This window comes from Ziziphus jujuba, chromosome 5 (assembly GCF_031755915.1).
Source record: "Ziziphus jujuba cultivar Dongzao chromosome 5, ASM3175591v1".
In the NCBI taxonomy this organism is placed as follows: domain Eukaryota; kingdom Viridiplantae; phylum Streptophyta; class Magnoliopsida; order Rosales; family Rhamnaceae; genus Ziziphus; species Ziziphus jujuba.
This window is the reverse complement of record NC_083383.1, coordinates 4,010,478-4,028,707: the sequence shown is the minus strand read 5'-3', so window position 1 is coordinate 4,028,707 and position 18,230 is coordinate 4,010,478. Positions and strand designations below refer to the sequence as shown.

General features: G+C 37.3%; 2 protein-coding genes across 2 annotated transcripts; both read right to left on the bottom strand.

Annotated features, from left to right (window-relative positions):
* Positions 1–2,231: 2,231 nt before the first annotated feature.
* LOC132803896 (uncharacterized) lies at positions 2,232–3,536 on the bottom strand. Its single transcript, XM_060817701.1, has 4 exons — positions 3,082–3,536; positions 2,875–2,970; positions 2,666–2,794; positions 2,232–2,585 (listed from the first exon to the last, which is right to left on the bottom strand). The coding sequence occupies exons 1-4, from the start codon at positions 3,142–3,144 to the stop codon at positions 2,232–2,234; spliced, it is 642 nt and encodes a 213-aa protein (XP_060673684.1). The 5' UTR covers positions 3,145–3,536.
* Positions 3,537–12,809: 9,273 nt separating this feature from the next.
* Positions 12,810–17,439, bottom strand: LOC107420624 (AP2-like ethylene-responsive transcription factor CRL5). Its single transcript, XM_016029619.4, has 9 exons — positions 16,146–17,439; positions 15,341–16,028; positions 15,125–15,207; positions 14,947–14,955; positions 14,751–14,839; positions 14,580–14,653; positions 14,442–14,492; positions 14,262–14,338; positions 12,810–13,822 (listed from the first exon to the last, which is right to left on the bottom strand). Exons 1-9 carry the CDS (start codon positions 16,474–16,476, stop codon positions 13,146–13,148), a joined length of 2,079 nt encoding a protein of 692 aa, XP_015885105.3. The 5' UTR covers positions 16,477–17,439; the 3' UTR covers positions 12,810–13,145.
* Between the last annotated feature and the right edge of the window lie 791 nt (positions 17,440–18,230).

The following is an 18,230-nucleotide window of genomic DNA, read 5'->3' as shown; positions in this document are numbered from 1 at the left end:
CTCGGGAAATTACCGACGAAACTGTCGGGAAAATACAAATGCCCTCTGGAAAATGTACCGACAGTTTCGTCGGTAATTTCCCGAGGGTGTACAGTAAAGCATATTTTGCCAATTGTTTTTACCCCACAAGGCTTCTAAGGTGTGTTGAATGAAAAAACATGCAAAACATGGATTCTATAATTGTACTAAGGAGAGAAAATCCCAACATTTCATAAAAGTGTATCAAAGTTTGCAAAAAAATAAGTATACTGTTCACCCTCGGGAAATTACCGACGAAACTGTCGGGAAAATACAAATGCCCTCTGGAAAAAGTACCGACAGTTTCGTCGGTAATTTCCCGAGGGTGTACAAAAAAGCATATTTTGCCAATTTTTTTTACCCCACAAGGCTTCTAAGGTGTGTTGAATGAAAAAACATGCAAAACATGGATTCTATAATTGTACTAAGGAGAGAATATCAAAAAATTTCATAAAAGTGTATCAAATTTTGCAAAAAATATGTACACTATTCTCCCTCGGGAAATTACCGACGAAACTGTCGGTAATTTTTCCAGAGGGCATTTCTGGTTTCCCGACAGTTTTGTCGGTAATTTCCCGTAGGAGAACAGTAAACTTATTTTTTGCAAACTTTGATACACTTTTATGAAATTTTTTGATTTTCTCTCTTTAGTACAATTATATAATCCATGTTTTGCATGTTTTTTCATTCAACACACCTTAAGGGGCTTGTGGGGTAAAAAAAATTGGCAAAACATGCTTACTGTACACCATCGGGAAATTACCGACGAAAATGTCGGTAATTTTTCCAGATGGCATTTGAATTTTCCCGACAGTTTCGTCGGTAATTTCCCGAGGGTGAACAGTATACTTATTTTTTGCAAACTTTGATACACTTTTATGAAATTTTTTGATTTTCTCTCTTTAGTACAATTATATAATACATGTTTTGCATGTGTTTTCATTCAACACACCTTAAGGGGCTTGTGGGGTAAAACAAATTGGCAAAATATGCTTACTGTACACCCTCGGGAAATTACCGACGAAAATGTCGGTAATTTTTCCAGAGGGCATTTGAATTTTCCCGACAATTTCGTCGGTAATTTCCCGAGGGTGAACAGTATACTTATTTTTTGCAAACTTTGATACACTTTTATGAAATTTTAGGATTTTCTCTCCTTAGTACAATTATAGAATCCATGTTTTGCATGTTTTTTCATTCAACACACCTTAGGGGCCTTGTGGGGTAGAAAAAATTGGCAAAATATGCTTACTGTACACCCTCGGGAAATTACCGACGAAAATGTCGGTAATTTTTCCAGAGGGCATCTGAATTTTCCCGACAGTTTCGTCGTTAATTTCCCGAGGGTGAACAGTATACTTATTTTTTGCAAACTTTGATACACTTTTATGAAATTTTGGGATTTTCTCTCCTTAGTACAATTATAGAATCCATGTTTTGCATGTTTTTTCATTCAACACACCTTAGGGGCCTTGTGGGGTCCAAAAAATTGGCAAAACATGATGTACTGTACACTCTCGGGAATTACCGACGAAACTGTAGGTAATTATTCCTGAAGGAATTTAGTGGTTACCGACGATTTCCTCAGGAATTACCGAGGGTGAACAGTCATCAATTGTTTTGCAAAATTTGATATACTTTTATGAAATTTTGGGATTTTCTCTCCTTAGTACAATTTTAGAATCCCTATTTGCCATGTTTTTGCATTCAACACACATTATGGAACTTATGGGGCCCAACAAATTAGTAAAACTTGATGGACTGTACACATTCGGAAATTACCGACGAAACCGTTGGTAATTTTTCCAGGGTTTATTTGTTGGTTACGAAAAAGCGTTTCTGTAATTACCGATGGTGAATCGGGAATTATCGATGCACCATTGATAATCATCTTTCCTTTAATTTTTACCACAACCGAGGGTTTTTTTTTATCTTTTATCTTTTTTCTTTTTTTTTTCAACGGTTGTCATTAGTAAAGATAGGTTCAGCATATTAAGATAACATTAGTATAACATTAGTATAGACCGTCATAACATTAAACATACGATCTACATTGAAAGTTTATTAAAGTACAAATCAACAGCATATTTTTTTCTAAAAAACATAATGTCTTGCGGACCAAATGAAGGGTTCTCCTCACTACTCATGTACTTAATAAATTTCAGAGCATAGACGCCACAATCACCCCTGCAGAATAGCATTAATGATTAGCATTAATGAAAACCAACTACGTGTATTTTCACACGTAACCACAATAAAAAACAGCAGCAATACAAGTTGTTTGAAATGACAACACATTCATACCCATTATCTTGGCGGGGTGCATCTTTGATCATGGTCATCGTGAATGGATCTAAAGTGGGAGACACGTCCGGATTCTTCCCGTAATATCCCCCATCCCTCAATAGGTAAGGCAGCATATACGTAAGGCATTCCGCATTCTTCAACTCTCTATTCTGGACATATTTATTTCCCATATTTGGATCGTATAAATCAATATGCCGGGCCTTCAAGTCCACACATGCTGCCAACCAATGCACGCCTCCATTGTTGACAGGGATGTACACCTGCAAATTAGAACATAACATCATTATCCACAAAATGGGAAACTTAGTGAGAATTTTTTTCAATATATGTATGGACTTACATAATCACATATCCGCCACGACACGCTAGGTTTGGGTGACCTCCCACGCACATAGTTACAAAGGGTCGCATCACATGAATATGTGCTACGAGATGCACTCCATATGGGATAACGCCCTTTGATGGATGACTGCCAAATAATGAAATATATACAATATAAAATATCATCAATATAACATTAAGCAATGCAGTAGCATCCCATCATCTTACCCAAAATAACACGTCTAATATGGCACAGGTGTTGGTGAACATCTTCTCATTATCAAACCGTCTTTTTCGTATGAAATACAAAATAGTGTCAATATGCTGCAAAACCACATTAAAGGAAATAAGTAACAAGTGCGAGGTGATAAATAAAACATCATTCCAAACATAGGACCACAATGATTTTGCATGAACATAAAACATATAACTTACATCGGAATTCAACCATCCTTCATCGGTCAGTAGCTCAGCAAAAAATTCCTTTCCCACCGTCATATAAGATGTACACACGGTTGCTTCCTTCGGTGCCACCCTATACCACTCATCGAACGCCCTCTCCTTTGATGCATCAATAGGTCGAGTAAGATTAAATTTGACCTTCTTTTTACACGGGTCGGTGTAAGGAGAGATGACGTGATGTGACTGGTGGTAAACTCGACCGAATCGACTTGTATCACCAACGTTATGCTTCCGATCTTCCACCTCAATCTCAGCTGATTGGTCATGATGTGGACTGTCAGCTGAAGCACCAATATCCCACCCGAAATGTAAAGGCCGATATGGCACCAAAGCCCAGGAATCCTCCACATAGGGTCCTCCAGGTACGATAGGCTCAAACGGTGTAGTACAATCATCATCCTCCTTCCTACCATTGGAACCGTCTATGGGTGCATCAAATTCTTCAGCTTCCTCTCCAACAGACGGTGCCACAGAGGATGATGGTCTAACCGAAGATGACGGTGAATGGCTATGCATATGATGCTCGGCCTGCAAAACACAATGATTATTTTTGCAGTTCCCAAACTCTAACAACAAATAATTGTTGAATTACAATATGTAATTTAATAATGCTGAAGCACTAAAGTAAAGTATACTAAGTTGTCTAAATGATACCTGATGCTTTTGTTGGTCAATAACAGAACTAAGCATCTTCCTTAACGCTGCCATCTCTTTATTTAATTCATCAACTTTTGCCTCCAAGCAAGCAAGCTAATCAATATCAATATCCAAAACATAAGTCAACATATATTAGTACAACATATGAAATACAAATTTGCGTGCAAGTAACAATTGCATACCCTGAAATTAGAATCTGGAGGGCCACTAGAATGCTCCCCAGCTTTGGACGCATCTTTAGCGCTAACATCTTTAGCGCCAACTATTGGTGCTACAATTGGAGGTGACGTGTAGCGAACTTCATGTATGTCAACTGCTATTGTTCGCCAGTAATCCATAGTCTTCTCCTCATCGGTAGCATCTAACGTCCAGTGCACAACATACTACATGCAATGAAGAAAGGAAAAAAAGTAAATTTGGAAACTGACTATGGTAATGTAACTTGAATGTAGTCGTACCATGTAGTCTAAACAAAATTTGCCTTACATTGCTATTGGAGGAGAACCAATTATGGACAGCAAAATGGTTCGGTTGCCTTGGAGTATGCCATCCAAGGATCCTCAGACAACGGGTTTCCAACCGGTCGGCAAATTGGTTACCAAAATCAGAGATTGCTTCAAACCCCCACACCTACAAAATACAAATTATAGGTTATTAAATATAAATTTTAAGTAAACGCTACATGTATTAAATATATTACCGTACCTGAAACACCAATGGAAAACCTTTTAGGTCATAATACTGTGATATATTCTTTACTGCACGTCCTCGTCCTCGTAGCTGGAATGCATTGTGGAATGAGTTGATCGTCTCCTTGTAGCTCAGAATGCCCCAAGGGTAGGAATTAAATACGTCGAGATCAGCAACAAAATCAATGAATTTTTTTTTTATTTGAACCTTCGGATCCATTCCGAGTACACCTTGAACTAAGAAATATAGTAACGCAATTCTAACAGCATCCCAATCATCCACAAAAAGTGTATCCTTGAATAGTTGTTCCAGTTCGGGCGGTTTCAAGTCACTCCTGTCATCTAGCAACCTCGTGCACAGCTCATTTCCTTTGGAAATTTGCAAATCATACATCGAAGGGTACCTACAAAACTTTAACCCACTAATGAGTGCGAATTCCCACTTCGTAAACCGCACTGCAGATCCGCCGAAGTTAAACTCCAGTACTTCTGGATTGTTGGACTCAACTTGTCTGCAAAGCAGGTGATGCACTAACTGACCAGAGAACCGGAGGTTCTTCATGTCAAGTAAGTGTCCAAAACATGTTTGTCTATACTTTTTGAGCTGCTCACTTGTGAGGACACTTGTAATTACTTTGTTCGCCCCTATTGGATTCCCGAATGAATGTGCCCTACCTTTATTTATATCGGCATCCTGCAACATCCGTTCCTTTGGAGCATCGATGGGCTGCAATATGAATTACATAAATGGAACTGACATCAACGATTTAATCATACCCTATTTTTCCACCCTAACTTGATAATAATAATTTCCAACTAAATCTTAAGACATATGGGTTCACATTTTTGCACAAGTGGTAATTACCGATGAAACCATCGGTAATCAACCTACAATGAACTAAAAAAAAAGCCCGATGGCCTATCGGCAATTACCGATGGCCATCGGGTGAAGTTTTTCTTCAGTTTTCACATTCATGAATAAATACTGTCACATGTCTTATCATTTACTGCACAAAACAACCTAAATGAATATAAAACTTACCGTATCAGATGGGGGAGAGGAAAGTGGAACGTGCCCTCGAAGTTTGGTGCTTTCCGTCTCAGATTTGGATTTCTTCCTAGTAGTACGTATACGCTTAGAGTCGGGTGCTGCTGCTGTGCTACCACCGCATCTCTTACTTTCCACCTTCTTAACTCCCTTATTCGGTTGACGTCGCAAGTTCCTCTTTGGTGCCATTATAAAGTACAACCTACAAATGTACATTGACAACATTAATAAACTTTTATCTACCTTTAACAACATTGTCAACTATGTATACATACATGTATAAATATCCGCAATCCTCAATTTCATACGCTCTCTTCCTAAGGATATTGTGCATGCCATAACATTTACTGAACATTTAATGTATAGCAGTGTGCATGCCATCTAAATATTTCTTTCTTCTTCTTCTTTAATTTTTTATTTTTTTCTTTTGTGGGGATAAAGTGTTTGCGTGTTTGCTTCTAGCTAACCATGTACCTAAAATTTTATGCATTGATCTTCTCTCTCTCTTTCTCTCTCTCTCTCTCTCTCTCTCTCTATATATATATATATATATCTATACCTTTAGAAAGTACTAACTCTGGAATTCTCAACTTCAATTCTAATTAATCATAAAGTATTTTTCTCTTTTCTCCTGGTCAAGGGCCACCACCAGGAAATCCAAATCCGGGTTGGGACGCACCAACAGGGAACCAAGGGAAATGGGGAAGCGAACGGAATCATAATGCAGATAGATACTCAAATCAGAGGGATAGAGGATCTCACGGTGGGGATTCTGGTTATGGTGGGGGTAATAAACCTTGGAACAGGCAGTCATCATTTGGTAATGGAGGGGGAGGTTCTTCAAGGCCTCCGTTTAAGGGACAGAGAGTTTGCAAGTATCATGAGAGTGGTCATTGCAAGAAGGGTGCTTCTTGTGATTATATGCACACTTGAGAGGTTTTAGTTTTAACATATCCATAGCAATAGCATCAGCCAGCAGAGGAAGAGCACTTTGATACTATACAGTTTATTCCCCATTGGAGAGTTTTGACATGTATAAGCATTTTTTCTTTTCTATTTATTTGTAGAACAAAGTGCAGTCTTCTAGTAGTCGGCGACCTCACTTCTTTTTGCTCTCTCTCTCTCTCTCTTTGATATATATATATTATGGTAATTTAAGGGTTTCAGCATGTGTTGGAATTTGTGGAAAGGATGGGTATGTTGATGTTGCTGCTTGTAAGGGTCCTTTTGGTCTTAGTCAACAACCGTTAAAACATATTACCTTTATCTAGACAGGATGCTTTTATGCTTTTTGGATCAAATAAACGCCATCCTAGTTTTCATACATATTTGTGACACAAAATTCATAATATATTTCATTATTTTGTATATGAATAAAAGGAAAAAAATCTAATAGGGAATTCTTGACGGTATTACATTCCTTTATGAATTACTATTAATTTCTCTCTCTCTCTCTCTCTCTCTCTCTCTCTTTCTCTCATTCTTTCCCAAAAAATACCCAAAAAAAATAATCATAAAGTATTTCTCTCATTTTTTCTCTAATTAATCTCTCTCTCTCTCTCTCTCTCTCTCTCTCTCTCTCTTATCTTCAATTCTATATATATATCTATACCCAAAAAAAAAACATTTTTTATAAAAATTTAAAAAAAAAAAAACGACGTGTCGTCTGGGTGTCATTCATCCCAGACGACATGTCGTTCAATCCATCTTCAACCCTTGTCCGGGTCGACCCGAACCCGCCTAAACCAGCACCGACCCGATTCTTGACCCGTTTATTTCTTCCACCTCCGGCCACCGATCAAGGCCAAACCGGTCCCATATTTTTCCTCTCTTCATTTCCTACTAATGCCCAATATCAATTTATCCTAAATCTTCAAAAAATAAACCTACCTAAACCACTACCGACCCGATTCTTCATCGGGTTATTTCTTCCACCTCCGGCCACTGATCAAGGCCAAACCGGTCCCATTTTTTTCCTCTCTTCATTTCCTACTAATGCCCAATATAAATCTATCCTAAATCTTCAAAAAATATAAACACAAAAATTATAAATAAAAACCCACTCCACGGCAACGAAAGAAATAAACATAAAGCCAAATCCACACAAAAACAACCCACACCGGTCCCACGGCAACAAATAAAGAAAAAGATTCAACCAATTACCTTATTCCCTGTGCTGAGATGAGATCCTAATGTTTGCCTTTTCCACGACAGCTTCGGTTTGGTTGTTTGTATTTGTGTGTTCGTGTATAAAGCCGTTTGTTTGCTTTTTTTGTATTTTTATATTTGTGAAAGTGTAAAGACGTTTAAAAAAGGAATAGTTTATTTTTGTTTGGTTTTAAAAATAAAAGGATATGTAAGTAATTATTTTTTGTTTGAGGGTTATAAGGGATATTAAGGGGTAGATAAAAAAAGAAATGAATTGAGAGGGAAAAATTCATGAAGCTCGGTCCTACAGGGGTATTGGGCCAAATTCCCCTTTAATTTACCGATTGTATTTGTGCTTGGGCCTTTGACAACTAAGCCACGATTGATTGAAGGAGGATTCTGACTACCAACATGTTGGGCCCCCATTGTTAAAGAGACGCTTCGGCGGAACCTATTTTATTTTAATGTATTGGAGCCCAATAAGAAAACGCAGAGAAAGTGGGAGAGAGGGGCCACGTAAGATAAGAAGAACCAACCAAGAAAGAGACGGATCACGAGGGCAAAGAGTCAGGGATCAAAGATTCTGAATAAGATACGGGACGTTGACAGCACACGGCTTTCCTTTCCGTTTGCATTTCTTCTTCTTCTTCTTCTTCTTATTATTATTTTTCTTATGTATAATATATGCCTCCCCACCGTAATGCCTCATGCACCACCACCCCCAAAATCCCAATGTGCTACTACTATTACTTAGTACTAGGCCGTCCATCCTTTCTTTCTTCCACCTCTTGTAGGGAACGTCTCTTAAAGTCTTGCCTCTATTCTCGTCTTGTCAGCTTCTCAGGTCACTCACACCTCCCTAAACCATTTCTACCGTCTCTCTCTCTCTCTCTCTCCCCCCTAATTTCCTCCTTAGTCCCCTATTCCTAGTTTATAAACCCCCCACCGTCCTAGCAAAGAGACCAAATCTGTCTCTATAAAGCGACAAATTTATCATGGAAAGTTTTAATTGATTTATAAATAATAAAATTATTAATTGTGCATCTGCAAACTAAATAAATAAATGTGTCTGTATGGTCCAGTGTGCAGTGTACACAGGACGAATTTTTTGTTGGCGTCCCTGGAAGGCTTAAAGAGAGCCATTCAATTCGTGGTTCACCACCTTCTTTGCAATTTGCAAAATTTTGCAAATATGCATCAGAAGTGATTGAAAGACAGACACGCAGAGAGAGAGAGAGAGAGAAAACAAAAGACAAAACAATTAAAACAAGCAGCAAACAATAAGAAAATGATTGTGATGATAATGACAAATCACATAATTAATGCAATTTGGCTTTGGGGTCCTCACCATGTGTACGTAATTTGGTGTTTCATATATTGAGCATTGACATGGAACCCCGATCCTTTGCAAAATGCCTTACCTTCTATACATATATATATACATATACATATATATATATATATTTTTTTTTTCTTTCACATAGGATTAAAATTTTGGTATTATATTTTTGTTTTTACAATGCCATCTTGTTCTGTCTCTGTCTCCATGCTTGTTATTGGCTGCATTAAACTCTCCCTTACATAAAATGTACCCAAACACCCTATTTCTGCAAAATTTTAGATCAATATCTTCAATGGCAATAGACTAGTTTAATGTGAAAAACATTTTTATTTATCAAACATTAAAAAGGTGTTATACAGCCCGATCCAGATAGCTAGTATCGTCTCTCTCAAAACGTAGTGGGATGGATTTTGATTCAGCATGTATGGTATGGTTTGTGGTCACTGGCCAAGTTGAGCTACAAAGTACTAGAGAGTAGAGTACACACAGTGAAAGATTGACGGTCAATTAATTAAAAGGGGTAAAAAAAAAAAAAAAAAAATTCCAAAGATGTCTTACATGGGAAAATGGAAACACTGTTTGGTCTATTTTAAGAAAATTAGTCCCCATATAAGGTCCACAAAATTTGAAGAAGGGGTGGGGGGTGGGGGGGGTGTTGTGGTCCGAAATGCAGGAGGCAGAGGCAGATGAGGGTGGAAGAAAAAATCAATGGGAGGTAGGTCTCCTCGGAAGAAACAGGACTCCTCTACAGGGAGCATCCAGTATCCTTTCCCTATCATGTTTTTATTACCCAGATACCCTCCTAAGTCCTTATGGCTGATGCCCCCTCCATGGTCCTTCTTTCGATAGTAACACCACCTGAGAGAGATGGGTCACCCTGAACCTGGACTCCACTGCTCTCTCTCTCTCTCTCTCTACCCTTTTTGTTTTTTTGTTTTGTTCTTTTTTTTTTCAAAATTTGTTCGAATAAGCTTGTGACCTCTGGCTGTTATATGATATAGATATCATGCCAAAAACAATGTCCTACACATTTTGGGACCATTTTACACTACACCACAGTTTCTTTATTTTTGTTTTGAACCCTCTTTTATTAGAAACTTCAAATAATTTGTGGTTTATATGTCGTTACTATTGGAATTTTGAGGTTAGAATTTATTTCTACATTTTTTTTTTCAGTTTTGATTTGACAAATTGGCAGTGAAAACTGATCAAAGTTAGAGATCTGAACCCATAAATGTGATGTGGTTAGCTGCTTGAATAATTTCAACGTGGCGTGAACAGATCAACAGAGCCAGAAGTTGAGAATGAACCACATACTTGTGTGAACTCTGATTCTTCAACTTGAGAAAATAAATAAATAAATAAAATAAAAACAGTCCACATATTCCTACGTACTTCATCTTAATTTAATGTTTCCTATAATGTTAAAAGCGTGTGTGCTCCATTTAGTTATTATTTTTCCTCCTAACTTTTGGGATAATTATTAACCAATTTGTTATATATATATATATATATATTTATATATATGTTTGGGACAATATGACCTCCCCAATGGGCTCTGTCACATGATGGGTGTTTGTACGGTGGCTGTCATTAAGTTTGGAATATTAGTCAATATCTCAACCAATAAATAAAACATTAATCAGAAACCTAATTGAAGAACCATATTAATTGATCGTTGGTGAACCTTATTTACCTACAATGCAGCATCACATGCTTGCGTGTATGTTTTCCATCATATCCTATGCATTGTTCTCTCCAGCTTTATGCAAAAGCAGAAAGTCTTTGTGACATTAACTTTGATGATTTTATTTGCCTAGCAATTATATGCATATCATAATCCACGACCATATTCCAGCTCGTGCACAACTAAGATGGTGAACACATATCTTCCAAAAAAATTTCTTCTTGGTATCCAACCTGTTGGCAGCAAGTTTGTAATCATAATTGTTGACTAAAAATGAATGATGTTTGAAGAAAAATTCAGATAAGTTGATGTCTACTTTTGGTTAAAAATTAGAAGTAGCTGTTTGCTTTGTAATCTTTTTTCCACCAAGGCTTGCGTTCTTTTTGACCATTCCATCCCTTTCCTGTTAACTTTTATTTCTTATGTTTATGGACTTATTATATGGTTGATGGGGTGTTTCCCTCTTGGTGCGCCTCTAGCTCCTTAATTTCATTATCATTCATATATTCATTTGCGCCTACTTTATTATTCTTTTTTTCTCAGTCAAAATTTCTCCAATTGATGTGTACAACAGTTTTTTTCTTTTCCTTTTTTTTTTTTTTGTTTTCTTTTTTTTCCCACTAGAATATTGTAGGGCATTTTTCAATGGCCTTAGAAACTTGGAAGTAAATATTTTACCTACTGTCTCTTAATTAATTTTTTATATCAACATACGTTTCTTTATTAATGGGGAAGAGTATAAAAACTTTGGTGCTCTTTTTGTCATTGTCACTATGCTTTCAAATATTAGCTGTACATGTTTCTTTAGATGGGATAGCTTTGTTCCCTCTCTACAAGGGAGAATATAGTATTGATCTCCTACTCAATTGGTGACAAAACAATTTTATAATATATTACACATATGACAAAACTGAAATAACATATTGGTCACAAGCAGAGCATGTATCAGATCCTTGATTTAGCCAAAAAAAACCTTAAATAAAAAAAAAGGACAAAAATTAAAGGAAAAAATAAACATGAAAGTATAGTCACAGTGCTCATGATCTTCTGATGGAAGAAAGCTTCATACATGTGCAATGGTCAAGAGGGTATTAGGCTACCTATTTAGTTCATGAAGAACGCGAATTTTTTGTTGGCTTGAAAATCAAAATCAAAGTGGAGTAATTCGTGGAGAGAAGTCTGAGGGTGTATTATAAATTTTCATGAATAGTAATAGTAGTAGTGGTGGTGGTAGGAACCAGTTAAGACTCGTCTGGATTTCAAGAGGTCTACTAGATATCTTATCCAATTGCCTTTTTTTTTTTTTAAATTTTTTTTTTCATAATGTTGAATATTGGATTAATTCTTAGTGATGACCCTGAAATGGAGCACTTTCCAACTTTTATATCTGGTCTAAGGTTTTTCCAGCTTTTCCGGCGTCAATTCCTCGTTGTCCTCTGAATCATTAAACACGTAATGGAGAAGATCACAATCGAGTTCACACGTGCATGTCATGGGGGAGAGAGAGCAATAGTGTAGACGTTGGAATCATTTGAAATTACGCAAAAAACTGTTTAAAAGCATATTAATCCACACCAGGACATGGAATAGCTTTTACGTGCTTGGGATTACAGCAAAGTGAGTGATTACCCAAAAAAAAAAAAAAAAAAAGCTAAAGAAATTTTTAGCCCCATAAACGCTTTCCACGAAAATAGCAGACAAAGTCCCACCAATATAATGATGACCCATTAAACCATAAAATACACGAAACTGAAGTCCTTGCACTCAGAATCTCTCTCTCTTTTTCTCTCCCACCTGCTTTTTTGAATAATGCAGTGGGAATGTTTGTTGTCTTTGAGAAGAAGAAAAAAAAAAAAAAAAAAAAGGCTCAAGATAAGAAAGGAAAGAATTGCAATGATGGCGAAAATTCAAGATTTGAGGAACAGATTGGAGGGTGAAACAAGATGATGTGGTCAAAGCAATAGCTTTTTGCATTATTGGGAAACATTGAGCTGGTTTTTTGTACTTAGGAGGACCTATATATTAATTTTCTTTTAAAATTCATATGTATGTATAAAAGTTGAAAAGCAAATTCAATTATGCAAGCCAATTTTAATCATTAGGCTCAGCGCTCTTAATCTCTTCCCTCCATTTTGCAAAATCTTTCATTTCGATATGAACCAAAAAGTTTTGGTCCAGGAAAAAGTTCCTAACACTTTGCATAGAAAGAGAGAAGTGGCCCCCATTCTGTCTGTCATTAGACACCAATTTCCTCCACTAAACACCTTTTAGTAACATAATAAAAAGAACTTAATTCAACCTTCCCCCCGCCTTTTTCCCCACCCACCCTAACACCACCGATTTCTTGCTTTCTTTCTTTTTTCACTCTTTTTTTTTTTTTTTGGCCCCCTTGTGCATGCAAAACCTTTACATGTTTAAACCAACACATAAAGCTTTTCTTTTTGTATTTTTTTTTTCTTTTTTTTGTTAGGTATCGTTCCAAGCAGCAAAAACAGGCAAGTGAGCCATTGAGATTGCAGCAGGCCTCAACTGGGCTGCTGCTGATGGAAACCATGTATTAACGCCCCCATTTGGCGTACCAATAAACTTTGATGCTAACGGAGGTCTTGCAAATAGCATTGCCGGGCCATTTTTATCAGGGCTAGCTTCTCTTGAGCTGCTCAAACTGGTCACCAACGAGGATGAGTTTGAAAAATGAGTCCCCAGCTTCCCTGATTCATCAACCAATGGCTGATTAGAATTCACCGTATCGATTCCCATAAGGTCCTGTATAGCCATTGAGAATGAGGCATTTTGATAATTTCCCGAGTTGATTGGTTTCTGATCAAGTGTTTGAACACCACAGGTATTTGATTGTTGTTGTTGTTGGGACGGGTACAGAACCATCTTCCAATCTGAACCATTCCCATTGCTATTGTCGGGTTGGTTGGTTTCCCCACTCTGTGTCGACCGGTTATAATCAACAGCCTCATTGCTCGGTTCCATCTCCTTGTTGCGCCTGGCAAGCTCTCCCGCAAGGAGGGTGCTGCTGGCCATGATCTTTTCGACATCATATCTGGTTATGTCAAAGTTGGTGACGGCATTAACACCGCGGAATTTGATTGCAGCTATATCATAAGCTTCTGCTGCTTCCTCTTGTGTACCTATATTGTAGGATTTAGATTTAGAGAGAAATATTTAATGAAATTGCATTAAACTAAAAGCTTTACAGAGAAATTTTTAGGACGAAGTTTTGGGAGGTAAAATTTTAGCCTTTTTAATCAGGCTTTTTTTGGTACTGAGGTCCTTTTGTTACTTTTTCTTTTTTTTCTTTTTTAATATACCACCTCTACTGAGAAAACAGCCTTAAAAAAGATCATTCTTACAGTCCCAAAGCAAGACATCATCAGCCTTATAAAAGCATCAATGTCTTTGGTGGAAACATGAGAACAGAGGTGTCATAAAAATTGGTTCCTTAAAAAAGCTCTTTTAAGTACAGTTAAGAGCTACAAGTAATGAAAATAATGGCAAATAGAGAAAAGCAAATCAAGTATCATGAAAAAACTATGTGCCAGGGAAAAACAATAATTGTTGAGAACTTACTGAATGTCCCAAGATACAAGTCCTTGTTTCCTGCTACCCTGCCAATCCGAGCTTGCCATCTTCCATGCTGGTGATGTCTACCAAAAATCAAGTTGAGAAAAAGCATCAGAATTAGTCAGAAATAATAATTAGCACCATGAAATTTGGGGTTGAAAATGGGAACGTAAAATGAACAAAAACCTTGTCACTCCTCTGTACATTGACGCTCCCCTTGAAAATCCACTGCTTTTCCTGCAAACCAAACAAGTCGAGAAAATGTTCCATAAAATATGAAAGAAATGAACGATTCACATTAAAGGTAAATGATAACAAACTTACCTTCTCAAGTGCGCAACATACTCCTGACGTGTCATGTTCTTCATTTCTTCAAGCTCTGCCTGATAATTTTCCAACTGCGTAAACACCAAGCAAGAAAATGGGATTTAAGTGACTGAACAAGTTTCAAAATTGCCAACAAATTTTAGAGTTTATTCATTTGTTCATTCATACGGGGAAGTTTATGTGGGTAGAAGGCCCCCAGTACTTGAGTGCCGCAAGATCATAAGCTCTGGCAGCTTTCTCCTCCATATCATAGCCACCTAAATATTAATTATTATTATTATTATAATCAGAAATTAATTAAAAATAAACAAAAAGAGTGATTAACACAAGCTCATTCATCATTAATATGAAAAGTGGCTCTCACCAAGATAAACTGCATATGCATCATTTTGATTTGAATGGCATCCACAAGTAGGACGAACATGACAAGTAAAAAATTAATGGCACAAGTCAGATCAGCAGAAGGTAGGGACCAAGAATTGCAGTAAAAAAGAAATACTTCCAAACATATACTAGGAGTATGTTTTGTTTTCTTGACCAACCTTGCCTTCCTTTCCTGGTTTGTCCTTCTTTCTTGCAACTATTGTCCCAGAGATGGGCTTCATATCTACCAGTCCATCTATGTCTGATGGTGTGGGATTTTAAATCCACAAATAATAATAATAATAATAAAATTATACTTCCAAAAAAAAAAAAAATTCAAAAAACATATTCAAGTATAGGAAAAGAATTAAGGGGGCATTTAGACCAAACCAAACCTTGTGACACCTCTGTACTGTGAAGTTCTCTGTCCAAAAGTGTCAATGGACTTCCTATGTACAGGCTGCTTCTGACCCACCATTCCTGGACCTCTCTTCTTGGTCTCCACCGCCACACATTCTGTTCCGGTAGGTGAGATTTGCCTTGGAGCAGTAACGCAGCTCGACTGAGAGCCAGGGCTCATGGATAAACTCAGAGACTGTAAATCCCCACAATTCATTGCACCGACAGACCCAGAAGCCCCACTATCATCAACCATGTTGCCATTCATTTGCTGCTCCAGAGAATGATGAGCAGAGTACTGCCTGCTGACCCAGTTTTTCAGGGCAGGCAATCCTCCCTCCGGCATTTGAGAGATTTGGGGATCACAGTTTGAAATGTGAGGGGTGGTCTCCTCCTTAGATTCTTCCTCCAGAGGTGTTTGATAAATTCCATGGCAAGGGATTCCAGAATAATATGGGTGTGATTGGACATGAATCTGCTGTTCTTGTTGCCTGTAAGGTTGTTGAACAAGGTCCAGTGAATGTTCGTCCCTGTTAGCTTCGGGCTCCGCATTTTGGTTGTTGTAGTAGATACTGTCTAAGCTCAGCGCCATTGCTTCTCTTTCATGGCTTCCGTATTGATGGCTTCCCATGCTTGCACCACCTAGAAAGTCTTCCAGTTTTGGAGACGAGCTTGGCACCATGCCTTTTCAACAAACAAATGGCGAACACAAATTAAAAACTGGTTTTGGAACGAGAAAAAAAAAAAATAATAATAATAAAGCATCATATATATATATATATATATATGTATGTTGTATACCTTCGGCTTGTGATCTACTGAGAGCTTCCATGATGCATAGAGAGCCATCAGACTTGAGTGGCATTACAGAGAAAGGAGAGTGAAAGCCGCCATTTCCATTTGCTCCGACCCCATAACAAATGGGTGAGGTGTTGTTGAGGTGCTGAGTAGATGGAGACAAATAGAAGCTAGTTGCAGAAGCTGAAGAAGCTTGAGCTTGAGAGTACTGATGATGATGATGATGAGAAGGATCAGAAGTGGTAACCTCCATTTTCATGTGGGGTGAGAGAGAGAAACCCAACCAGTTACTGCTGTTTCCATTGTTATTATTATGATCATTCATGGGCTTCATCTTCTCTTTCTCTCTCTTCTTCCCTTTTTTTTTTTTTTTTTTCTTTTCTTTTTCTCACTTATCAGAGTAGTGTTTGCTCCGGTTGCAAGGCAACTCAATCATTGGAACGAAATAAACTAATCATATCAAAAATATCTCTTTCTTTCCTTTCCCTCCAAACTGAGCGAGAGAACTCAGTTTTTTTGTTGTGTAGCTAAACAGCTTGTTTGCAAGAAGAAAAAATAAAATAAAAATTAAAAACACCCACTACCAAAAATTCTCCATTCTACGCACTTACAAAATCTCTCTCTAAAAACAAACAAAAACCTGTGCTCTCTTTAAACTAAACAAAAAGAATGAATACTAGCTTAAAAAAAAAAAAAATAGGAAAAGGAAAAGGAAAAAGAAAAATGCTGTAGAGCACCCCAGCATTCCATAGGGATCTGTGTATATGAGAAAGACCACAACTTTTGTTTTTCCTCTCACTTGCCTTACCACACCTTTTCCTTAAACCCTAACAAAAACCCAGATCCAATATAAGACCCAAACAAAAAAAAAAAAAACACCCTGCTCCGTTATACAAAAGCATTTCATTACCCAGATAACCTAGAAATTATTATCTACTTTTTCCCCATCTCTCTTTTTTTTTTCTTTTTTTTCGGTTTCTCTCTCTCTCTCTCTCGCTCTCTTTGTGTTCAGTGAAAGTAGTAAGTTGAATGTAGCGGATGAACAACGGCACAATCGAGTGAGAAGGAGAGGAGTCAAAATATCCAAAACGAGTTTGGTTTTAATAAAATACAGAGGGTCTTAGATAGATTTGACGAGCAGGACATCTGCTCATCCAGTCACTTCATACAGTGGCAGACTGAGCCATTCTGCAAAACCCCAAAGGGGATCTTATTAATTTTTTAAAAAAATCTTAATAATTTTTTTTCATTTTCTTTTCTTTTCTATCTCTCTCTCTCTCTCTCTCTCTCTCTCTCTCTCTCTCTCTCTACTTAAATACGACTGGCTCCAATTTTGGTTTTGGTTCACAGCTTTCATACCAAAATCTAACTAGGATATACTATTGTGTCACTAACAGCTGTGACCATAAAATGGTCAGAGCCCATCAACACCGTCGGTTTTTCTTTATAACATGTTGGACACCCTGATGTGGGTAAATTTGACCTGATTCCTCCCAAGTCTTATCATTGAGCTTTATTTCTGACAGTCATGAAGTGGGCAGTCACTCACTGCCCACTGGATTTATAAAATTATAATATAATATTCTTTAAGGGTCAAAATGAAAAATGCTAATCTAAATAAAAAAATTTAAGTCAAGAATGAACAGTGTTTGAAGAATAATTGTTTTTATGTTTATAGGAAGTAGCTGGTTCGAAATGTTTTCTAGCTAGTGCTCGACTTGCAATTAAACTGCTGGTCATTCCTAAAGAGACCCATATAAGGTAAATGTTTGATATAGTCACATTGCTCAACAGCTTAACATTTTAAATTTATTATAATACACCATACCCTTGCAAGTGGCGCGTGACATAAATCTCACCATGTTTGAGATGCCACTAACTTTGGACGAGATGTGCAGAAAACGTGCCTGGCCAAATTTAATGTTCAACATGTTTATGTTGCTGGGAGGAAGAGGAACAAATTAAAGAATGTGGTTTGAAAATAGCGTTCCTTTAAAGACGACGTATTGTCTTGTTTGGATGAAATAAACGGTGGAAATGGGTTTCAAATCGTGCATTGAATTGAAACATAAAAAGCAGGGTGACATG